This window comes from Spermophilus citellus (assembly GCF_964194105.1).
Source record: "Spermophilus citellus genome assembly, chromosome: 6".
Taxonomy (NCBI): domain Eukaryota; kingdom Metazoa; phylum Chordata; class Mammalia; order Rodentia; family Sciuridae; genus Spermophilus; species Spermophilus citellus.
Window position 1 is genome coordinate 101218103 of NC_138187.1, and position 24738 is coordinate 101242840.

General features: G+C 50.9%; 1 protein-coding gene across 7 annotated transcripts in view; it reads left to right on the forward strand.

The window, feature by feature from the left end:
- Positions 1 to 24738, forward strand: part of TTC13 (tetratricopeptide repeat domain 13) — a 56535-nt gene that overhangs the window by 13985 nt on the left and 17812 nt on the right. For 2 of the 7 annotated variants that reach the window (XM_081298047.1, XM_081298048.1), the window contains exons 4-12: positions 2103 to 2173; positions 9753 to 9818; positions 11428 to 11520; positions 13429 to 13545; positions 14468 to 14578; positions 19394 to 19476; positions 21012 to 21153; positions 21397 to 21571; positions 23495 to 23651. In XM_081298047.1, the coding sequence (XP_081154173.1) occupies positions 2103 to 2173; positions 9753 to 9818; positions 11428 to 11520; positions 13429 to 13545; positions 14468 to 14578; positions 19394 to 19476; positions 21012 to 21153; positions 21397 to 21571; positions 23495 to 23651 (1015 nt within the window). The remainder of the gene's footprint in view (positions 1 to 2102; positions 2174 to 9752; positions 9819 to 11427; positions 11521 to 13428; positions 13546 to 14467; positions 14579 to 19393; positions 19477 to 21011; positions 21154 to 21396; positions 21572 to 23494; positions 23652 to 24738) is intronic. The other 5 variants (XM_081298050.1, XM_081298051.1, XM_081298052.1 and 2 more) reach the window with 3 other exon arrangements.

A 24738-nucleotide genomic window follows, 5' to 3' on the forward strand; every position in this document is an offset into this window, starting at 1 on the left:
TGAGGAGTTTGGGGTCTTTCGAGGGACAGTGATTCTTCCTGGAGGAATGTCTTCTGTGGTATAGAGTTGCTAGGAGGTGCTAGCTGGTGGAGATTGCTGAAAATTATAGCTCTTCATTTATCTGTTATGACTTTGTTTTCCCACAACAAAACTTAGATTCTACTAGTTATTTATGTTTGTGAGTGTTTTGGATTAGGTTCTTTTTTTAAACTTTGGGTTTTTTCTTTAGATGGAAAGATTTGGGAATTGCATTTGATGTTATTCGAGTGGAATTGAATAGCCAAGCCTTGGACAAAAATTTAAATATAGTCCTAAAGTATATTTTCCCCTAAACTCCTCTGCTTGTTTTTTATAATCTCTATTCATTTGTTCATTCAAGAGATACTGTTGATTTGGGTAGGTAGGTAGGTGGGTCTTGACATGGTGAGAAGTGACTGAGGTCTCCAGGACCATGTGGACCTGAACTGGAGTCCAGCTCTCCTTGTCCTGTCTGCAGAAGCCTGGCCCTGCAGTTCTGTCCCTGTGCCTCTGCATTTGCAAGGCAGCCTGCACGTGGGGTCCCCAGGATGGACCTGTGCTGCTTCTGTACAGCCAGTGGTAAGGAGGCAAGCTGTGCACCAGGGCCTGGTTCACTGGCCTAACTCACAGCTGTTTGGCTTCAGTCACCCCAGCTCTTCTAGTTACCACAGCCTCATGTCCTCGTCTGCAGATTGTCCCTCCCTGCAGCTAGGGAATGAGGAGTTGATGTGGCAAAGGGGCAGGACTGAGCCAGCTCCTGATGTCCACCTCCCCATTGAGAAAATACCCAGGTGCTGTCCATTCTTCTCCTTCTGAACATGAGTTTGGCCTTAATCTATCTTTTCAAAACAACTCCATTCTCTACGCCTAGGATTAAGTTGGTAATTCTCTTTTCTCAACAAATTGATGAGATATTTCAGCCTTTGTTTTGTTTTGGAGAATGCTCCAAAGCTCTGGTGTATTGTGCTCAGTTTTTTTGAGCTATTATTTTTCTTGGGCACTTTTAAAGATTTTTCTAAATTTCTTTATTCATTTAGTGTGTCTCTGTTAAGTGTTTGTTGCTTCTCTTTGGCAGGAAGTGTGTGCTCTCAACAGCAGCAGTGAGTTGCCTGTCTGCACCCGTTAGGTCCAGAAACAGATGGCTTTTATGCAAAAAATGTCATCAAAATAGTCACTACGTTGAGTGAGGACCAAAATGTCTTTCAGGAATTAGGAAGTGGGGGAGGAATTAGAAAGTGGGGGCAAATATCACAGGTGGAATGTAACCTGAATGTTGTGACTTATTCATGTGTTTTGGTCTCTGTTTTGGCTTTTGAGATGGAGTCTTGCTGTGCTGCCCAGGCTGGTTTCTGCCTCCTGGATTCAAATGGTCCTCCAGTGCTGAGGTGACAGGCACATGCCACCACCCTGGCTTGTTGGCAGTTTGCTGGGTGAGAGTGGAGTCAGAATGTCACTGTGTCTCAGATGGTTTCCATAGCTCTGATTTCAGAACACCACTTTCCCGACCCTTAGATCAGAACTGCCTTCCTCTGTGTGAGTCCTTCACAGGCCATGGCTGTGTCTTGGTTGCGGGGGGAGAGCCTGACTGCTGGGCGAGTCACCCTGCTCAGCACTGCCAGGCATCTTAGCTGGGGAGCGGGCAGTGGGCTCAGCACCCCAGGAACAGATTCCTGAGGCTGCGGGCATTTCTCTGGATGCTCATGATGAAGTCACAGGCCCACGCTATGCCACAGTGCTTGGGCCATTCCCCGCTCCCTGGCATATAGGCAGGAGACATCACAAAGGTCTCTGGGGTTTGAGAGTGACAGTATTGCACGTATGAATATGTGACAACAGACCCTGCCATTGTGTGCAACTGTAACGCACCAGTAAAGATGTGGGAAACAGAAGGCAGCCTGGAGACCTCCATCACCACAGCTGGAGGCACTGAGGCTGGCTAGCCAGTGCCGGGGTGGGAGTGGAGAGTCCAGTGGCCCTGCTGCTCCCAGCCCTGCAGCTGCCCCTGCGTGTCAGCCGAGCATTCAGCCCTGATGCTGTCAGAGCCCTTGGTTCTGTCCTTAACATTTGTGTGTCTTACTTTACAGCAATTGCTTATGTGTTGATTGGCAGTGGTCTCTACGATGAAGCAATAAGGCATTTCTCGACAATGCTTCAGGTAATTTTTCTTCTTATTTACGTAGTTCAGGTTTACAATCATGATAAAAGCATGGGCTCCTGCGTAGCCGAATGCCACGGGATGCTCTATTGTAGGGTTCCAAGCAGCAGAGATGTCAGTGCTGACCATGCACTGCCCTGGTGCTAGGCTTTGCAGGGTTACTTTTTTTAAAAGAGGAGAAGAGTCCATTGAGCCAGGCAGTCTGCACTGTCTCCCAGCTGTCTGGTAGCAGAGTGGCATTCAGATGCAAGATGGAAAAGACAGCAGCTCCAGGTTCCTCTCCTTGGCACACACCTCCCCTGAGATAGGGACTCTTGATGTTCCAGCCCCTTCCTGCATGGAGTCTGCAGGCTGACTTCATTTCCATTCACTTTAAACATGACCAAGCCACCTTGGCTAAGGAAGGAGCCTTTGTGGGTTGATTGCTCTGTGGCATCCACAGAGGAGGAAGCCTGTATGTGGACCTGCAGGAGCTGAGGGGGTCCTGCGGGAGCTGAGGGGGGCTGAGGGGGTCCTGCGAAAGCTGAGGGGTCCTGCAGAAGCTGAGGGGTCCTGCAGGAGCTGAGTAGGGGCCTGCTGGAGCTGAGTGGGGGCCTGCGGGAGCTGATGGGGGCCTTCGGGAGCTGAGGGGGGCCTTCGGGAGCTGAGTGGGGGCCTGCAGGAGCTGAGGGGGGCTGCGGGAGCTGAGGGGGACTGAGGGGGGCCTGTGGGAGCTGAGGGGGGCCTTACATGGTCTCACATGGTGCTTGCCTGTCCTTGCCACAGTGTGCCAGCTGTCTGCCTGGTATGCTACAGAGAAGGAGATGGGTTAGCACTGAGCACTCAGTGCTGACACATAGTCAGGTGCTCAGTAAGCTTTAGCTACTCAGAGTGCGTTCTAGTAAACGTGTCAGTGTTGACCACAGCAGGAGCCAGCAAAGGTCTGACTGTCTAGGACGGGATTCCAAATTACTGGTTGTGAGGTGTCAGCTCTACTTTTGTTTTCCTTTTCAGAACCTAGGATTAATTTGGTAATTCTCTTTTCTCAACAAATTGATGAGATATTTTTGGTTGTGACTTTGAGGCCCTTCCTTAGATGGAGCAGCTCTGTGTTTGGGGGTCATGTGGAATTGGAATGCAGAGGTAACCTAGGCTGGAATCGCCTCTCTACTCTGCAGCATTGCAAAGGGTGGGCCCCACTTTATCCTGGGCTTCAGGACCCTGGCCTGAAAGCATTTTTGCTACATCTGTCCAGAGATGTGTAACATAGTAACCACAGCTGCTTGCTGACCCATTGTCTTTCATTCAACTCTTAGAAAATGTTATTATCTTTGTAATTGATGACAATATTGAAAAATTTTTAAAATAAAAATTTCCTAATTCTGACAGTCTTAACATTATTTAAATGTTTTGTTCTTTGCCTTTTTTGTGTTTATAGCCTGAGCACATACTATACACTTTCGGTGTTTTGAACTTAATTTCATAGTGTAAATGTTTTTTACTGTTCATCTGTAATCTGTGATTTCCATGGCTCTGTGATGTGCCTTTGATGGCCATCACAATGTAGAATATACTTCCCGGTCATCAGCTTGGGGTGGAGGCTCAGAAAGATGATCACAATTTCTTTTGTGCAAAGGAAAGATAGGAGTATGTTGACATCAGACACATGTCACTCTGGGATAAGGTGGTGGCTCTCTCCCCAGAGGTGTGATGTGTGGACGGCGAGGTCAGACTGCCTTTCTGAGGTTGGGCGTGATGGGCAACATTGGGCAGCTCAGGTGCAGAACGGCCGCCCCGTGCTGTCCTGGTGGTCTCTCAGTGCTCCCACCTGTCCCAGGTCATGGACATGGGGTAAGCAGGAGAGAGGAGAGGCATCCAGACAGGGTGGTGGAAATCGTCGTGTTTTCTTCCTTGTATGTGATTATGATAAAACCTAGAAAACACAAAGATTCAATATTAAATGCTACCAGTGTTTTGTTTTGTTTTCTAAAAATTTTAATAAGGAACTTGATCCTGTTTTCTGGACAGAACTTTTCTACATTGGGTTTTAACTTTGAATCGATATGCAAAGTTCCTTTGGGTTTCTTGAGGTTTTCTGTAGCTACTGTCACCAAGGTGCTGTTCAACCAGGTGGTGGCAGGTGTCCAGAGAGTAGTCAGTCTGCTTCTCCAGCTGACCAGGACTCCTCTTCTCACCCTGGATCTCCACCTGGATAAGTCAGCCTCTTCAACTGTTTTTAAATCATGGTCATTCTTCAAATCTGATTATTCATTTCTTTTCTTTTTTTTTAATACTGGGGATTGAACAGGGGCACTTGACCACTGAGCCACATCCCCAGCCCTTTTTTATACTTTATTTATAGACAGGGTCTTGCAGAGTTGCTCAGGGCCTCACTAAGTTGCTGAGTCTGGCTTTGAACTCTTAGTCCTCTGACCTTAGCCCCCTGGGCTGCTGGGATTAAGATGTAGGCCTCCACACCTGGCTCTTTTCATTTTAATGGGAAAATTCAGTGATGAAGCTTCTTGTAATAGTGTAGTTGACTTCCTCCTGGCGACTCGTGTCCTGCACTCAGCAGGTGTGACTGCTCTGCCTCTTTTTGTCACAGGGCCACAGTTGAGTTCAGTCCTAAGCTGCTTCCAAGTATGCAAAAAATCTGTTCTTAAGCCGGGAACAGTCCCGACAGATCTTCCCTGTGGTGACTGCACCCAGGGCTGTGGTCTCTTGAGCTCAGGAACATGTGGCAAAGCTTTTCTGTTGGACAGGCCTGGCTGTAGCACAAGACAGCAAGTATGGCTGAGTCCATCACAGCGTGCTGATCGTGGGCCCCGGGAGCTTGAATCATAGGGGTCTGTTTGGATAAGATTGTTGCAGTGAAATTCAGAGCTGCGACGAGGCTCCTCATTTTCCAGGGTGACCTGTGGCAAGAAGCTCACGTGCCCTCCTGTTGCCTGGGCTGCACCATCGGGATGAGAGTCTGAGATGTTCAGTGATCCTGGGCATCCCCAGGGGCCCACTGGAATCCGCCCTGTGGTTTGATGCTTCTGTAATGGAGAACGCACTCCTCCTGCATCCTGGCCTCTCCCTGGGCCCAGGCACCATGGAAGCTGACAGGTGGCCTTGGGCCCATGGCTCTGAAGCTCTCCCACTGTGTGGGTAGCCAGCAGCATGGTCTCTGGGAGGGGAACCGCTTCCCACTTGCTGGGCTTCTGTCCCAGGGCAGGGCTGCTGCTCAGGTGACCTTGAGCTTGCTGGTTCTGATTCATTTCTGGAGGAACTGAGGTTGTAACAGAATTCCGCTTTACTTGGGTGGGTAGCATTTAAAAATAGTCCTCGGATAGACACGTGCCTCCCACCGGTGCTCCGGGACTGGTTCACTCATCTTGGACATAGCAACTGCCTGTTGGAATCAGAGGCCACCCCTCGCACAGCTCACGTGGTGAGCCCCCAGGTCACTGTGAGGAGCAGTGGGAGGTTCCCTGCCAGGCAGGCCCAGGGTCCAAGGGTCATGCTCCACTGAAGGGCTGTCTTCTGATTTTGCAGTTGTGTAAAGTAAAATTAGAGGACTAAATGCTAATTTTCATTTAACTTTGGAATTCTGAAAACTTCATAATGTACAAAGTATTAGACTCATATACTTAAAAATACTTTGAAAAACTGATACTCTCATCCCAACTCACTTTAAGGAATATTGTTTTTTTGCTGAAAAACCAATAATTCACTACTACATTTCACAAATAAAAGTTTTCACTTCTTAACATCTGAAACTAGTGATAGATAAAGTATTAGATAGAGTTGTATCAATTTTAGAAAGTATAAAATCTATTATATAAATTTAGGAACAATTTAGACTCTGAATAGGATAACAGCCAAAATTCTTACACATCCTTCTGTGCTGTTAGGAAAATCTAAAAAGACAGGCTAAATGAGTAGAGAAACCTAAACACTTCACAGCGCGTGCGGGAGCTTGTTCAGTGTGTGAGGAGCAGACCTTGTGGCTCAGGAGGGCTTAGCCACGGGCTGCATGTGGAGCAGGGAGGCCAGGGCTGAGTTCAGGGGTTGGCAGCATGCACAAAGCAACTAGTGTAGACTTTCAAAAGGCCCAAATGTGCTCAGTGGAGAACCATCAGGGCCATCACGGTGGAGGCTCAGCATGGAGATGGAGGTGGAGGCTCTGCTTGGGGTGGAGGCCCAGCTTGGGGTGGCTCAACATGGTTGATGGAGGCTCAGCTTGGTGTGAAGGCTCAGCTTGGGGTGGAGGCCCAGCTTGGGGTGGCTCAACATGGTTGGGGGAGGATCAGCATGGGGTAGAGGCTCAACGTCGGCCATCTCTAGGGCTCACTGGCCACACTGCCTCGTGCTGCCTGCACCTGCCTTTTCCTTCCTCACTGTACTACCCCACCATTTTCAGCCACCTTCCTGCAGCTTGTCCTTTAGGAAGAGCTGGCTCAGTGGGTGGACTCTGATCTGATGTCCCTTTAACCCTCATCAGGGTTTCCTAGCTGCCTGATGCACTCTCATTGTCCTTGCTAAATGGTAACTCCACGTGGCAAGGTCTGTCGTGTGCCAGGCATCACAGAAAACAAAGAGATCATGTCAGGATGCTACAGTTGCAGTGGCAGGTATGATGTCAGTGTGCCCCTGTGACTCTCAGGCCTACGTGGGGCTCCCTGTTGCCCCCTCCCTTGGTAGTGGGTCCATGGCTGCACTCACCCATCTCCTGCCTCTTTCAGCCCCACACGCTCTGCACCTCCTGAGAGTCTCCACAGTCCACGCTGCCCTCCCTGCGCTGCCACACCCAGGCCACTGTCCACTGCCAGATGACCACACACTGGGCTTGCCTTGTCCCACTGCCTGCACATGCTGGTTATCCCCAGGTGTGCTTGGAGTGCGCAGACCCTGCTCCAGCCCTTCCTGCCCCTGCTCCCACATCGTGGGCCAGCAGCCCTGCTCCTCGAGTTCCTGCATTTTTGCACAGCTGCGGGATCCCCTCACCCCCGCCATCCCAAACCCAGTGGTCTCTCCCATGGGAAGCCCTTCCTAACCTTGTCTAGGTCTTGTTTTTCCCGGAGCACCACTCACCGCCTGTTGGGGAGTCACTGTCTCTGGTTTGGCTGTCTGGCTGTGCTCCCAGAAAGCAGGGCTCCCTTGCTTTCTCTGGGGCTTTGCTCACGTTCCTGCTCAGGGCTCTGCAGGGCAGTCTCTCACGTGGACCCTGCTTCTGCAGCAGTGGCCTGAGAGAGCATGGAGTGAGGTGCCAACATCCATACTGCACACAGTGGAAGCGAAAGGAAAGCCTGTTTGCCTCCCAGGGATCTGGAAGGGGTATGGAGAGGTGCATTGTGCAGAGGCTGTGAGTGAGATGTCCTGTGCACGAATGGGGCGAGGTTCTGGAGTGTGAAGTGGAGCGGGGGAGGAGGATTGGGTGGACAGCCACCAGCTGCATCACAGGGCATCGCAGCATGGCCTCACTGACACTCAAGTCATGGGCTCCGGTGTTTTTAAACAATGGGGGCCGTCAGGCTGGAAAGCATCATACTGTACTGGACAGAAAGCAAGACTGCGATGGCCAAGCAGCATGTCCTGCTGTGTGTGTGACATTATGCATGTGTTCACTGGTAGTACAGAATGTCCTGTAGTGGGTGCTTGAAAGGTCACTGTGGTCAGTGTGGGCGGGGCAGGCTGAGGTCCCACCCGCGGGGATAACGCAGGAGCCTGTCTGAAGGAGAGCTGTGTAGTCTCGGGAGGCAGGAAGACATTGTGGCTGCCTGGCGAGAGGGCTATAACCAGGCTCCTTGGTGGCAGGTGTTGGGGATGCAGTCCCCGCAGCAGAGTGCTGTGTACATGGACCTTCTTCTCACTGATCTCTTGCTCCTCTGGATAAACCTGTGCTCAGGTTAATACCAGCAGAGCCAGGCTTCACTCCAGAGAGACGTCATCCCGCAGTTGGGCTGTGTGGGCTCGCGTCCTGCCCGCCCTGGCGAGGTGCTCTTCTGGGCCCTGTACTTCTTACGGCAGGAATTGCTGCTGAGAAGCAGGAGGGCAGTGTCCTCCGCGCCCCCGGGAGGCAGCCTGCGTCCTGTCCGCCCTGCCCGCTGTCTCTGTACCCCATCCCCTGCCCCCGTCTCTGTACCACATCCCCTGCCTGCCGACTCTGTACCCCATCCCCTGCCCGCCATCTCTGTACCCCATCCCATGCCCCCACTCACAGTGCCTCATGGGGCAGGGCCACAGGGAGCCTTTCTCTCTCTTTCTGTGTTTTTCTTCATCCTCTAGTCTTCCTGTACTGAAATACGTAGATTGCTTAACATGTCTTTTTTCTGATTGTGGATGAATGAATGTGTGCTTTAAACAGCTGAAAGGAACACAGCATGCTAGTGACTGCTTGCTGGAGAGTGGCAAGTGTTTGGGGAGCCTCCCTCTGCACTGCATTTGTTAGCAGTCCTGTGGGCCTCTGTGGGCCTGTGGCCTGGACGTCTTTCCCCTCCATAAACAGCAGGGTTTCTTATGCACCATTTCCCTGAAGGTTACAGGACACACATCAGAGCTCCCATGTGGGGAGGAGGCTCTGTGGAACAGTGGTAGTGGCCACACATCAGAGCTCCGCGTGTAGGGAGGAGGCTCTGTGGGGCAGTGGCGGTGGCACCAGAAGCTGACGACCGATTTGCCCCATCTGAAGAGGCAGCCAGTGCTTAGCTCTGGGTGGGCTGTTGGACACGGGTCTGTCTTGGCTGGGTCTGCTGAGGTTCCAGAAGCCAGCACCTGGAATCACTTGGTTGAGGTTTTGTGATGGTGCATAAGTCGTATAGGCCAGTCTGCTGATGAGGTCATGGCCATCATGTGCCATTGGCCCCTGGTACCGATGGTCCTTGTACTGTGTGAGTAGCCTTTTAGCGAGCTTCTCTGAGTGGCAGCCCCTCCTTCTCCTTCTCCTTTGGCTCCTCGTTGAGGTTGATGTGTTCTTTCCCTCTGGTACCAGCTCATCGCCCGCCTCAGGTTTGAAACTGAGCATCCTGTGTAGCTAAGACTCTCAGCCTCAGGAGTGTGACCAGGATTTTGTAGCAAAGGCTTCAGAAGAGAGGTGTGACTTGCAGAGGCTGGCAGTGGACTGGAGGCCTGTGAGAAGGGCTCCCTGGCCAGGCGGCCCAGCGAGCAGGGAGCGCTCAGGCCAGAGGAGCCCACAGGGCGCAGCACACCTGCCCTGCTGCTGCTGCCGCCTCCTCAGGAGGTTTCTCGTTGGGCAGGGAAAGAGCTAGCAGAGGTCCTCCTGTCCTCTTCATGTTGCCCTCCTGCCGAGCCTTCAGCTCCCCCCCCCCCCAGGACAAGCAGCTGCAGCTGTCAGAGTGGCTAAGAGTGAGACCCCTGTGTGAGAAATGTGGCCTTGGGTCCCTGCCCTCTCTGTGGGTTTTCAGTGCAAAATTTGTATCATATCTCATTCAAATGAGGCTAAGACGGGCTTTTTGGGTCCGGGCTGCAGACCGAGGAGTGGGACAGCATGAAGGAGAGCGGCCACTTGAGGCAATAACGTGCTTTAAGCAGAAACTGATTTTTTTCTTTTGTTTCATTTATAGTTTTTGACGTGTTTCTGTTTTGGTCTGACTAGGAGGAGCCTGATCTGGTTAGTGCAATTTATGGCCGAGGGATAGCCTATGGAAAGAAGGGCCTACATGTGAGTATGAGTAGTCACGCTCGCCCAGCCCCCGCCCGACCCCCACCAGCCTCTGCCACAGCTGCTTTCTGTCCACTGAGCTGATGGGACACATGTGAAAGGGCAGTGGGTGGTCTGCCCATGGCCAGAGGCCTTCCAAGCCCAGGAAAAGCCGGGGCCAGGTGCACCTCAGAGCACCAGCGGGAGCTGAGGAGGCCTTGCAGGGTAGCAGGACTTAGAGCTGTAGCTTTCCAGGTATTTCAGGGGGTTGAATAAAAGAATGGGGGGTTGAGTGTGCAGACTCTACTTTTACTTGCTATATTTTTAAAAAAATGTAATTGTAGGTGGACATGATACCTTTATTTAATTAACTTGTTTTTGTGGTGCTAAGGATGGAACCCAGCGCTCACACATGCTAGGCCAGCGCTCTAGGCTGAGCCGCAGCCCAGCCCTACATGCTATATTTCCACGCTTTTTCACACAGTGTGGTATCTTTAGCTGCCATCAGTGATGTCCACGTTTCTCTGAGGAAAGCTACCTCATGCATATTTCATATGAGCAGCCCCAGGTGACCATCGCTGTCTGCAGGCTGGAGTTCATCGGGAACTGGCCTGAGACTCCACTCTTGGACTCTCACTCCAGAGCACTGTGCACAAAGCTTTCCTGTTTTCCTTTTGATTAATAAAAATATTCATATGAAAATGTGTTTTGAGGGGTAAATGCCACTTTTGTAACTTTTGCATTAAAAATACTGAATCATCAACATTTTCTAGGGACGGGTATCAGGGATTAAACTCAGGGGCACTTGACCACTGAGCCACATCCCCAGCCCTATTTTGTATTTTATTTAGACAGGATCTCACTGAGTTGCTTAGCGCCTCACTTTTGCTGAGGCTGGCTTTGAACTCGTGATCCTCCTGCCTCAGCCTCTCGAGCTGCTGAAGTTACAGATGTGCGCCATTGCACTTTGCTAAATCATGAACGTTTTAATTAAAATTTATTATAACATTAAAATTAAAAAATTAAACGGGTGCTGGCTTGCTAGTGAAATTTTATGCAGCATCTGTGCACTTCCGAGACAACTGAAGTCCAGAGTGAGTTCAGGCTGGATCATGCTTACAAACACAGATAGCAAGTCCTTGGGTTGAAGTTGCCCTGGAGGAAACTTTAGAGACAGGCTTTTTTTTTTTTTTTTTTTTTGATTCTTACCTTTTAAAATTTTGCATCTTGATATGCAGCTTGCTTTATCTTTAATGATACTTTTTATGTGAAAGTAATGTGCAGCGGTTAAAGAGAACTCCCCTGGCCTTGTTAGGTGCGGGTTCTGGGTTTGTGGCTTTGATGGGCACTTGGCCCCATTCTGTCCCCTGTGGCCACTGGTCAGCAGCACGTAGACAGGTGCCCACATGCCCATCCTTGAGGTCAGTTGGTTCCAGATGTAGGTAGGTTACAGTTAAGCAGAGCCTGTCGCCTGCGGGACCTGAGACAGGCGGCCAGATCAGTGGAGGAAGGGAGAGGAGTGGGCTGAGGCACTGTCTCTACACAGAAATGAAGTGCATGTCTGTTTCTGAACAACACCACCTGCTTTCCAGCTGCAGTCTTTCTCATACCCAGCTAATGCCTTTTCAAGGACATTAAGAATGCTGAGCTTGCTCTGTTCGAGCTGAGCCGAGTAATTGCCTTGGAACCAGACCGCCCAGAGGTGTTTGAGCAGCGAGCAGAAGTGAGTGCGGTTTCTTTTCCCCTGTCTTTATCGGGTTAATGGAACTTGGATCTTCCCCTATTGTCTTATCACGGTGACTGTCACACCCCTACGACTGTGGCTTTCCTACGGAGGCCCTAGTGCCTGTAAGTGTGGCTGGTGTTGCTGGAGCAGTGAGAACTGAGTGTCCAGCAGTGACGCTTAGGGTTCAAGGATGCAGTCACGACCTGCGCTGCCTCTGTCTGTGGTCACTACAGACACGTTGCACACGTACTTCTGGTGTACGTGATACTCTTCAACAAAACGTAATGTGACAGTTTGGTCAAACTGAAATGTAAAGCCCTGTGGCTCTTACAAGAAGGACCTGCCTACCCAGACGCACAGAGCAGGTAAGGGGGACTGTGGCCAGACCTGAGGAGTCCGACTTGTCACGGGAGTGCTGGGCACAAGGGGGTGCTGTGGGGCATGGTGTGCTGTGTTCCTCAGGTAGCCATGGCCCCTGATCATCCTGTTGACGCGTTTGCCTTGAATGACACCTGATCTTAGGCATCTGACCTGGTGGGACCTTATAGCTGGACTAAGAAGAAAGACCTCTGCTTCCTCTTTGGGGAGAGAAAGCGCAGGAGCGCTGTGTACTCGGGGCTTTGGAAGCTTCCTCCGTGGTGTCCATGCTCAGTGTCTCACGGTCCCTTCTCTTAAAGTGGGTTTTGCATTTAGCCAGGGATTTGGGTTTCAGGTGGTGTCTTCCTTACCCATCTGTGTGACCTGTCGTCCCCCAGCGCTGCACTGCCTTGCGGGGGCCAGGGCCGGCCTGGGCCCTGCATGGCAGCTGGGGTTACCCTGCGCTGGTCTGATGAGTCGCGAAGTCGGTTAAGGTGCTGAGACTTGGCAGCTTCAGAGCTTCCCGCTCCTGATAGAGAACTAATTACTTATCCAGAAACAGTCTTGGCAATCGTGGCCCCGCAGTACTGTTCTCCTCATACAGCATGGTTGGGCAGGAGTGGCCCAGAGTGGGTCTCACAGCCAGATCTTGGCCCCGGCTGGTGTCGTGCAAGCTCCCTGAGCAGCCTCGCTAAGCAGGGCACCACGCTGGGCAGGGCACCTCCCTGGAGCACTTGTCCTGTGCTCCGGTCTCCTGGAAGGTGTGCTTCCTGGTGCCTGGGCCAGTGAGGAGGCCCATCCCTCCCCAGTGCAGCCTGCCCACTGCTGCCCTTGAGCGCCAGGTGCCATACTGAGTGCCGGGGATGGCGCGTCCCCTGTCCCCCGTGCTGCTTTGGAGAGCGTGGAACAGCTGGCAGCACTGGGCTAAAGGCCCCTGTCACTAGCATACCTCGAATTGGACACGTGGCTGGGTCCAGCTATGTGGCTGCCGGTGCCCTTTGGTGCCCTGAGCCTCTTTAGTCACCTTCGCCCTGTGGATGCTGGCCGTCTGTGCTGTCAGCTTGCCCAATAGCGACTGGACTCTGAGTTGCAGGAGAGCGGACCGTGGGTGAGGGGCGGGCAGCACTTGGGCTCTGAGAGACGATCAGCAGCTATCATTCCCACAGAGGACAGAGCTGAAGACCTCAGAGAACTCTAATCTCTGCCCAGTGACTTGCCTGTGCTAATGATAGAAGTTGTCATTCAGATGAGTTTCCACAACCTTGTTTGTATTTGCCAAATTTTGAAAGGTATATATAGTCCCTGCAAAAAGGGTCAGATTTCAAGAAAAGCCACCTCTGGGTCCCCTGAGGGTGAGATAGTGTCAGGACTGTCACTATGGTTGCAGCTGCTCATTCTTCGCCCAACTGGAAGAGGGTTCAGGCCTCTCAGCTCTCGGTCCTCGCACCCTCAGAGGACGTGGCTGAGGGAGCAGATGGTGCGTGTGTGGTCAGGGGGACTCAGAAGCCAGTGTCAGCTCAGCGCTGATCACTTTTTCTGGGTTTCCAGATTCTGTCCCCTCTGGGACGAATTAACGAAGCAGTGAGTGATCTCACCAAAGCCATTCAACTCCAGCCATCAGCCCGGCTGTACAGGCACCGGGGGACCCTGTACTTCATCTCTGAGGTGAGTGGCTGTGCTTGGTGTCTCGTGCTGCTGAGCAGAGCTCTCCTGCCCCCATCTGCTTGGGCTGTAAGACCCCGGTGCCACAGCACAGCCCCAGAAGCCTGGTAGACAAAGGGACATATCCAAATCACATGTTCTCTTCTAAGCTGTTAGCAACAAAGTGTTAGCTGATAGAAAAGGTAAGAAGAGGCTGGGCACAGTGTCCACACCTGTAATCCCAGCAGCTCTGGAGGCTGAGGCAGGAGGATCATGAGTTCAAAGCCAGCCTCAGCAATGCAGTGAGGTGTTAAGCAACTCAGGGACACCCTATCTCTAAATAACATACAGAATAGGGCTGGGGATGGGGCTCAGTGGTTGAGTGCCCCTGAGTTCAATCCCAGTACCTAAAAAGAAAAAGGTAAGAAGAGGTGAAGTCTGGTTCAGGGTGATGCCTCTATTCCTCTTGCAGATGTTAGCAGAGGGAAGCAAGGCGTGCGGCCGTATGGGTCTGTCTGAGCATCCTGAGGAGCCTGGCCTGAGCTCGCATGGCTTCTCGGTACAGCTCTGCATGAGCAGCCCAGACTGGCAGGAGCGTCCTCTGTGCACCTCGTGAGTGCCACCGCTGCTCTTGTGGGTCTGTAGTGCTTTCAGTAAGAGCTTTTGGTTGAAAAGACGATACGTGAAAAGGGCCTCAGCAGGAGCCAGGTTGGACCCATGGCCTGGTATTTCAGAAGTACCCAGAATATTCTTTCTGTAGTTGAGATAAAAGACTTGAATTAAACCTCTTTGAAAATCAGCTACGAACAAATGATCTGAGTGTGGCCAGGAATTCTTCCCTGTGGAGTCCTTGAGGACACAGGACGAGTGGTGTTTCTCTGCTTGTCAGAGGCCGGAGGCGTCCCACCATCTGACCACCCCTCGCGGTTTCCCCTCCCTCCCGCAGGACTACGCGACGGCCCACGAGGACTTCGAGCAGTCCTTGGAGCTGAACAGGAACCAGCCTACAGCCATGCTGTACAAAGGCCTGACCTTCTTCCACAGAGGGCTTCTCAAGGTGACGGTGCTCTGTAGCGCAGGTGCACTGCGCTTTGCGGGGACAGGGGCTTCAGTGGAATTCAGCATGACACATGTTAAGAAGGCATCTCGGGTGTCTGATTGGTCTCTCCTAAAAAATCATCTGATTATTTCATGAGCTCCTACTGTATGCCAGTGTGTCAGTCACCTTTGCATTGCTGTGACCCAAATACCCAATCAAAACACCCGAGAGGAGGAAGTTTATTTGGGCTTAGGGTTTTAGAGTTCCAGTTCTTGGTCAGCCAGCTCCATTGCCCGGGGCCCCAGCTGACGCAAAACATAGTGGTAGAGGAGAGCTGAGCTCCTAGCAGCCAGAAAGCAGAGAGAGGGGAAGGGCTTGGAGGAGATAAACCTCCAGGGCACGCTCCCGTGACCTGCTTGCTCCAGCGAGGCCCTGCTCACAGTCATCCCTTCTGCCATTGGCGGATTGATTCATGGATGGGGCCACTCCTCCTGGTCTAATCACCCCTCAAAGGCCCCACCTCTAGCACGGGAGACTCTGGGGCACATTCTAGTTCCAAACGATAGCAGCGAGGTCCTTGGAGGTGCAGAAAGGGAGACGATGCAAGATGACGAGGGAGAAGTAGGACTTGCACTATCGGAGTGCGTTGCAGAGCTCAGGGGGAGGCAGGGAGAAGGCCCTGGGGGCCGTGAGGGGCCAGAGCAGGCACAGCGGCTGGGTGTTGGTAGAGGCCAGGCCTCAGCCTGGACTCTGTGCTGAGCATTCTGACTGAAGCTTGTGAACCCAGAGAAGCTATGAGTTGAAGATTTGGGGAAAATCTATAATTGGAACCAAAATCTCTGATTTAGGAAGTAGATTTGGAGATTATAGTGGCCACAGTGAGGAGTGACACAGACTGGCTACTGGGTGTTGGTGGTGTCCCCTGTGCCTGAGGAGGCCTTGAGGAACTGCCGAGGTGCTCTGGGAGCAGGAGGAAGGTGCTGCTGGGCTGGTGTGGCTCAAGGAGCACGGGGCACTGGGGGGAGGTGACGGAGGGTGGCAGGAAGGCTCTTGGTCTGGGGTCTGTGTTGCGACTGGCAGCAGCACAGGGCAGGTGTGTGCTGTGGCAAATAGAACATGCCTTTTGTCACTGAAAGCAGTTCTGGGGACTTGAGGGTCCGACACACATGGCCCTCTGTATCTGTGGGTCCCACATCTGTACTTGGAGGAAGCATTGTGTGGCACTGAGCAACGTGGACCTCTTGCCTTCATCTCCTGGAGAGCTCAGCATAGTCCTCTCCCGAAGCCTGTGGAGGAGGCATCCAGGAGGAGTGGAAGCTTCTGGAGAAGACCTGAAGTGCACAGAGGGCGTGGGCTGCATGCACCTAAGTGCCTGCAGGCCTCGGTACCCAGCAGGCCTCGGTACCTGCCTCACCGAGGGACAGTTGTGCATGCGGTGGGGATGGGCGGAGTCACCTGTGAAGAGCCATGTGTTGGTGTCAGTGTTGTGGACAGGGCCCGCCATGCGGCAGGTTCTCAAACAGGATCTGATGAATAGATTTCAAGTACAGCATTGAATCTGGCCTTGGAAGGTCTTACTCTGAAGTTTTTAGCTGTGCTGCAGGCCACGCTCCTGAACCCTTCTACCAGCCTCTCCTGTTGTCCGCCCTTGAAGTGACCGAGGACTAAGTACAGTACTGTGTGTGAAAAGTGCTCTCTGAACTCTAAAGGGGAATCGGGTGTCGTTATGAATGTTTTCCCTGTGGACGTCGAGGTTGTATAGATTCTGGAAAAATAACCTTCATCCCACAAAAACAAAACCAAGAAGGATGTTGCACATTCTGTGTCTTACACTCACGTGCCCTGGCCAGTGAGTGGAGGGTGGTCCCAGTAGAGTCTCGTCCTTCAGACAGACTGGCTTGGAAAGCTGTTGGTCGGGGTGCACTCAAGCAGCTGCCTGGAGACTCTGACCTTCGTTCTGAATCTGCCCTGTGCTCAGTTCAACCCTCGAGTGGCTCATGGAGGAGGAGAAAGCTTAAAACATAGAGAAGCCCATCCTGTTAAAGATCAGAGTGCTTTCACAGTGAACAGAGGCAGACGGCTGACTTCCCTTCAACTTGGCACTATGCGGCTGGCTTCAGGCTGTCGGGAAGTGACATTTTTAGAGAAGTGCTGTAACAGACACACTACTACAGATTGGACGAGGGCTGTGATTAGCTTATTCTGGATCAGCATGACGAGGACCCAGAGACGGGGCTTTCATGTCCTGAGCATCAGAAGCCTCTCTGTGAATCAGTCCTGCCGAGGTTTTTGGTCGGTGCTCCTAGCACAAAGACCCCAAGGGTCATAGTGGGACACTTTCTGCATTCTTGTAGATCTGCTGGGAGGTCGGCCTCACAGGAGTCCCAGCAGTATAGGAGGCATGGAAGGAGCCGGGCCATCCCCATTACCTAGGGGGGACCTGAGTCAGTGGTGAAATCTAGAGCTAATGCATGAATTGGGTCCAGATGCTTCTGTTTCTCTTATTAACCAAAGTGATGAAAGGACCAGTGAGTTTGAGCTGTTTTTGTATCCTAAAAATGGTCTGTGTAGGCCAATGACAATTTAGAAATTAATCATGTGAGTGACTGTGGGACAGTAGCTATTAGGCAATGTCATTTTACAGATTTCACAACTGCCAACTTAGCCGCTCTCTCAGACATTTTGGATGTTCCTAGGGAAACTAGAGCAGAGTCTTTCTGTTGAAGTCTGTCCGATGCTATTCACTCCACCGTTTTTACCAGACTTTGCTTTGAGCTGCCTGAATGTATTCTTGGTGTCAGTGAGCAGCTGCAGAGGGTTGGTGGCCGTCAACCTTTGGTGTTCACTCTCAGTAGTCATTACCAATGAGTTTGAGCTGTTTTTATATCCTAAAAATGGTCTGTGTAGGCCAATGACAATTTAGAAATTAATCAGGTGGGTGACTGTGGGACAATAGTATGAATTCAGGGCCAGTTCATGTATGTAAAGACCAACTCGTTTGAACGCAGTTCTCTGTTCCTGGTGGCTTACCATCCTGACTCTGCTGTGTCCCCTCTCTGGCAGAGTGAGGTAGCCAGCTGTGCAGTGATTAGACAGGAGCCCCGAAACCCAAGGCTCTTAGGAGCTGGAAAGAATCAGACTTGGAAGAACTGTGGCGTCCACGCATGCTGTAAGTGGAGCGGGCGGCAGGTGCCTCCTGGGCACCGCACCAGGTGTCCACACGCACTCAGACTGGACACGCCCGGCTGTCCTTCCTCCTGCACTCCTCGTGTCCGCCCAGCTCTTCAGCTTCAGGCTCCCTGCCCTCCTCTCCCTTGCCCCGTCCCCCTAGCCTCCAGACCCTGTCCCAGTCTGCCTTCAAACATGTCCCCTGGACCTGACCCTTCTCTCCTGTCCTCGAGCACTGTTTAAGCTTTCATTATCTCTTGCCTGGACTGCCACGGTGACCTTGCTGGGCTGCTCTGCCCGCTGCCCTCCTGTTCTGGCAGGCAGCCTTCTCCCTGGGGTGGCATCTCCTGGGGCCGCACCTGCCAAGGCGCCTGGTTCTTGCAGGCAGTGTTGCCCCGCTTGCTGCCACAATGGGCCTTTGTCCCCTCGCCCTCCACATGCCCAACGCTCTGCCCCACCCCACACACTCCTCCACAGAATGCCCTCTTCATCAGCTGCGCCCTGTCTTCAAGACCCACTGCACTCCCACTTCCTCCCAAGCTTCTCCTGGTGTCCCCAGGTGCAGTTGGCCGTTCCCTTCTCAGAAGGGAAACTTCCCAGAAAATTACCCATCTCCTTGTGGCTGCTGATTTTTACGCCTAATAACCCAGCTAGCAGTTGGCTGTCTAACTAGACTGCATTCTTTAAGGACAGAGATAATGACTTGCTCATCTTTGTGCCCCCCCTCCCCACATCAGCTCTTTCTAGCACATAGTAGGCGCTCAATACATGCTTGTTGGTGAAAGTACAGTTGTAAAGATCTTAAAAATCAAGGTTCTGCCATGGCAGGAAGCCAAATTAAGAGTAGCCTCTTGCTCTCCATCCCACCAGATACAGTCAGATGCAGGGCAGATAGCTCTCTGAGAAGAGTTGAGACTGGGCTGCTTTTGCTAAGCAGTTTGCAGATGTTTGCAGAGTGCCTACCATGTGTAAGGCGTCTTCAGGAGCACTCTCCCACCAGTGGCCTGAGTGTCTACAGGGAAGCCCTTTTCCTTAAAGCTACCACAGAGCAACTTTGTGGCAGTTAACTGTAGTAAGATGCTCTTCCCGGGGACAATGTGACGTGTCTTTTTGTTAACAGTAATAATGAAGTTGTGGTGACAAGTTCAGGGCCAAGCCTAGGGCGTCACCCTTAAGCAGAACTGAGCACCATACTGCAGGCTCTCAGGGAAGGGGAGGGTCCCTGGGAGCCCCATGGATGCCGGCCCTCGTCTGGGTTCTTCCTTTGCTGTTTGGCCAGGGGAATCCCCAGATGACACTCCTGGGAGCCTTTTCTCTTTCTTTACACACATTTTTGTCTCTTGTCGATGAGATTTTAAACGCTGCTAATGTGATCATTTCAAATGCTCTCATGCAGCTTCTAGGTTTACTTTTGGTCTGTTAGGCATTTATTAATGAAGGAAATGATATTCAGATGAAGGTGCATTCTAGTGCATTTGTTACTCCTGAAATCAAACCCTCCTCACTCAGAGTCTGTTGCATTTCCTCTCTCTCTCAAGTCCACCTATTTAAAAGAGACTCTTGTCAGGGACCATGTGTAATATATGTTTAAATCCTTTAGTGAATTATGTGAAACTTGATTTTAAGAGCTATGCAAATGAAATAATTTCCACATACTTTTTCCAGGAAGCCATTGAGTCCTTCAAAGAAGCTCTGAAGCAGAAAGTTGATTTTATTGATGCATATAAAAGCCTGGGGCAGGCCTACAGGTAAGTCATGGTCATGGGGCACGGGGAGACTGAAGAAGAAGCCTGGAGCAGGATGTTATAGAAGATGACGTTTCTTACCCAAGAGAGGGTCATTCTGCCCTGGGTGGGCATTTGTGTGCTGGTGGGTGGTCCCCAGGACCTACGCAGCTGGTGGGTGGTCCCTGGGACCGAGGCAACTGTATGTCACATCAGCATCTTGAGCACCTTGGGTGTGGCCTCCTGGCCAGGAGGTCCTTAGTCCTTTGAGGTCATCATTTTGAATCTGGTATTTTGAAGCTCCTGGGTTGTAGATGCTGCTGTCACTTTCAGATGGTAATATGGTCAATTTCCACATCACATGATCTGCTTGAAGGTGAAGGGGTGAGAACATCCTGGTTATAATGTGCCTCTGTCGTGTGAGAGCACTAGTGACTGGAACCTGGCACCTGGCTCCAAGCCTGGAGCTCCCTGGTAGAGCCTCTGATTACACTCTGATCCCGAGAGGAGGCAGGTGGCATGACAGAGGGGCTCATGGCTTAGGCCTTGAGAGGCTAGATCCTGGCCCCCTCCACAGGTGTGGACTCTGACCACCCTGAGCTCCAGGGTCTCCCTGTCAGGTCCCCCACTCAGGTGGGCCAGACTGAAGAGCTTATTTACTGGATGTAGTAGTTTGAGACACTGTCTTACACTGACTTGGAGAAAGTGCATTTGGATTTGTTTGGGGTTTAAGGGATCATATGTATCCCTCCTGTCCCACAGAATCGTTGGGAGTAGAAATTGAAAACAGACTGGAAATCACCTTGTAAAGTGCTCTATGAATGTAAGCAGATATTTTATAACAAATACTTGTTATTTATAGAAAACTGATATATAGAGTATCTGGAAATTATTCCTATTCTTTGTAGAAGTTTCAAAATATGAAAATTATTAGGTTAGTAAGAATTTTTCATTCTGGAATGCTTATAATTCTAAAGTATGCTTTCGTCTCAAAATTTCAAATTAGGGCTGGAGATAGAGCTCAGTTGGTAAAGTGCTTGCCTCGAATGCACAAGGCCCTGGGTTCAATTCCTAGCACCACCAAAAAAAAAAAAAAAAATTCAAATTACATAATGATTTCCTAGATTAAGTGCAGTAATGTCAGTGGACCAAGATAATAGTAATAATGATGAGAATAAAACAAATCTTAAGTCTGTGAATTTGATTCAGAACAATAAACCTGTATATGATTATAATCTGCATACTTTTTTCCAAAGGGAAAAGTGTGTTTTAGTATTTACTAAAATTCACTTTTTTAGGGGTGAGAGCTCATTTTGAATTGGGCAGAGGGTTTTGAGTAGCGTGTCCTTGTGCAAATCAGTGCGTTAACGTCCCAGAGTTCAGGAGCTGTGTGGTTGTCCTCCTGTGCCCTGGCTAGCCTCACAGGCAGGTGGAGCACACTGAGTCAGAGGCTCTGCCCAGGTTCAGTGGCAAGGTGGCATCTACCCATGCCCACTCAGCAGTCTATGTGATCTCTGTGCTGTCTACACTGTGTTCATCCTGTTGTTGAATATCTATAGAGAACTGGGCAATTTTGAAGCGGCCACTGAGAGCTTTCAGAAGGCTCTGCTGCTCAACCAGAATCACGTGCAGACCCTCCAGCTGCGGGGCATGATGCTCTACCACCACGGCAGCTTGCAGGAAGCCCTGAAGAACTTCAAGGTGGGCCCACACAGCAGGAGGCACTGGAGTGGGTGCTAGGTCTTTCTTTGGAGAGCTGAGTATGTGACTAGGGAAGGGGGCCAAGGACAGTGTGCAGTCCATGGAAGGAAAAAGGACATTCCTTGTCTTTCCCTATAGTTTACAGAGTAGAGGTGTGTCTGAGACCCCAGAATGAAGAATGAGGAACTGCAGTTTCTTAAGCCACGTGGGTGCTGACATGGCATTCTGTGTTTCCTCGCCCAGAGGTGTCTGCAGCTGGAGCCATATAATGAAGTGTGCCAGTACATGAAGGGGCTCAGCCACGTGGCCATGGGACAGTTTTATGAAGGGATAAAAGCACAAACCAAAGTCATGCTGAACGATCCTCTTCCGGGCCAGAAGGCTAGCCCGGAGTACCTCAAAGTGAAGTACCTCCGTGGTAAGTCAAGAAGTGCTCAGACCTTCAGAATCAGAGTCTCCGAGAGGCTGGGTCCCTTGCCCCCAGCCCCTCTGGCCAGCTTATGCTTTCCTACCCTTCCTGCAATATTTATTCCTGAAGTTCAAATACATTTTACCTGAGTGGGAAAACCCATCAACACATGTGATGGTCTTTGGGATGTTCCCACCTGGCCGCAGCTCATCTGGGACACAGAGGGAAGGAGAGACGCCTCTACATGCCTGCTGGGAGTGAGGGGGTGCCACCTCCACCTGCCTCCTTCCTGGGATCCTGTGTATGACAGTGAAATTCCTCTGGGAGGAAGGAAACGAATCTTAGTTACCTTCTGTTACTCAGTGTCGCCTTCTCCATAGCACGTAGAGGTGTTTCTTGCCTGGATGAGGCCTGTCTAGTTTTGTTTTGTTATTGTTAGCCTTCTGCACCATCACTGCCCAACAGAAAAAAAAATTGCTCCCTATGTATGTAATTTAAAATTTGTTATAGCTATATTAAAAAGTAAAATAAGCAGGTGGAACTAATTTTAATAATATATTTTATTTAATTTAATATACCCAGTTCAGCATATAATTAACATAAAACAGTATTAATTAAGCAATTTACATTATTTTTGTACTAAGTGAAATCTGGTGTATATTTTATAATTTTATTATATCTCAGTTTGAGTGGTAAATTTTTTTTGGATATTCTCTCTTTTTTTTTTTTTTACCCTGTGATAGTAGGGATTGAACCCAGGGCCTCACTCATGCCAGGCAAGCGCTCTAGCCCTTTTTAAAAAGGTTATTTTGGTATAGGGTTTTTTTTTGCGGGGGGGTAGGGAGTACCAGGGATTGAACTCAGGGGCACTCGACCACTGAGCCCCATCCCCAGCCCTGTTTTGTATTTCATTTAGAGACAGGATCTCACTGAGCTGCTTAGCACCTCACCATTGCTGAGGCTGGCTTTGAACTCACCATCCTCCTGCCTCAGCCTCCCAGGCTGCTGGGATTACAAGTGTGGCCACCTTGCCCAGCTGCTACAGGGTCTTGATGAGTAGACCAGGCTGGCCTGAAAGCTGGGGTCTCCTTCTGAATAGCTGGGATGACAGATATGCACCGCTGTGCTCACCTTTCACTGCAGCGTCCTCACCTGGATTTAGATCTCATAAAATTTACAGCTGAAAAGTTAGATTCACATATGCAGATTATTTCAAATTTACCCAGGTTTTCTAATAATTGAATCAAGTATCAGTTGTTGTTGTAGGTGGACACAATACCTTTATTTATTTATCTTTATGTGGTGCTGAGGATCCAACCCAAGACCTCGCATGTGCTAGGTTAGTGTCCACCACTGAGTCCCAGCTTCAGCCCAAGCATCAGTTTTAAATTCATATCAAATAAAAATACACTCCTGTCCCCTCAGGCTCATCCTAAGTGTTCTTGGCAGGTGGCACAGGCTGCCCCCTTGGCAGCCCTGCTCTTCACCCTCTTTTCCGGGCTCAGGGAGCATGGCCTTGTGGACTGCAGGCCGGGGGCAGTCCCATGCACCTAGTCCTCCTGCAGTGCTTCTGCAGTGACGGGCAGAGGGTGTGCTGGAGAAAGCTTGTCCTCACGGATCTGCCTGTCAGTTGGCAGAGCCCCAGCCTCAGCCTGGTGCTGAGCTTGGTTCCCAGGCTCTGGAATTGAAAGATGAGGTCTTCATTGTAGTTTGTGGGAAGGTGTCTACAGTGTAACCAGAGGTAAACAGGTCAACTGCCTTGTCCTTACTCTGGCACTTCACGTCACGGTCAGGTGGCCCTGTTACCATGTCATAATGGGGCCTATTAAAGCTTAGGGTCTCCTGTGGAGTCCTGAAACTAAACAGCAATGTGTTAGGTGCATCTGTGTGGCTGGCAGCTTAGAGAGCATGGCCCTGCCTTTGCCTCCACAGAGTACTCCCGGTACCTTCATGCACACCTCGACACGCCCCTCACAGAGTACAGCGTAGATGTGGACCTGCCTGGCAGCTTCAAGGACCACTGGGCAAAGAGCCTGCCCTTCCTCATAGAAGACTACGAGGAGCAACCGGGCCTGCAGCCCCATATAAAGTGAGTGCTGCTGGGGAGCACGATGCTCTTTACCTTTCAGAGCTGAGCAGCAGTGCATCCTCACTATTCTCCATCAACACGTGGCTCCCTGTCCACTGCATCCTCACTGTTCTCCTTCACCACGTGGCTCCCTGTCCACTGCATCCTCACCCTTCTCCATTACCACGTGGCTCCCTGTCCACTGCATCTTTCCCTTCTGCATCACCACGTGGCTCTCTGTCCACTGCATCCTCACCATTCTCCATCACCATGTGGCTCCCTGTCCACTGCATCCTCACCCTTCTCCATCCCACATGGCTCCCTGTCCGCTGTATCCTCACCGTTCTCCATCACCACATGGCTCCCTGTCCGTTGCATCCTCACACTTCTCCATCACCACGTGGCTCCCTGTGCTCATCCTTCTCCATCACCATGTGGCTCCCTGTCCTTGTTCACATTTGATTTCTTTCTGGAGCTCATAGGGCTTCAGCTGTTTTCACACAAAGTACTTTGAGGCTGTTGATGGACATCTTTCCCTCCAGCCTCACTTTCCCTGCGGCTTACACTTAGGAGGTTTGATTTCCTTGATTCTTTTACTGTGTTACTTTCATAAGAAATTATTTAACATTTCAAAAGTTTAAAGTTACATAGTAACAACTACTGCTGTAAAGTGGCAAAAAATGGAAATGTTAAAGGGCTCTTTGCAAAACAGTTGGGTCTGGAGTAGAACTGGATGCCTAGAAGTCTAGCAATGCCTTAAGGGAGAGAATTACTAAAGTTAGACCTTTTCATTTTCTCAAGCCAGAGTGGTGGGTGAGAAGCAACTTTTTGAGGACAGTAGTGTCCTGGGGTGAGTGCAGTGGAGTAACAGGGCCCCTGGGCACAGGAAGGCTTGGTTGCTGAGCACAAAGGGGCTGAAGCATCCTTGTTGGAGGCGTGGCCCAGGTCTTAACAGAAGCACATGCAAATCCTTCCTTCCTGGTGGGAAAACAGTGCCACTTGGCCTCCAGGATCCATGCACACCCACATCATTGGTATGAGAGCCAGGGGCCAAAGTCACTAGTGCCATATAAGGAAATTGTCAGAACAATAGACCACAGCCTGAGAC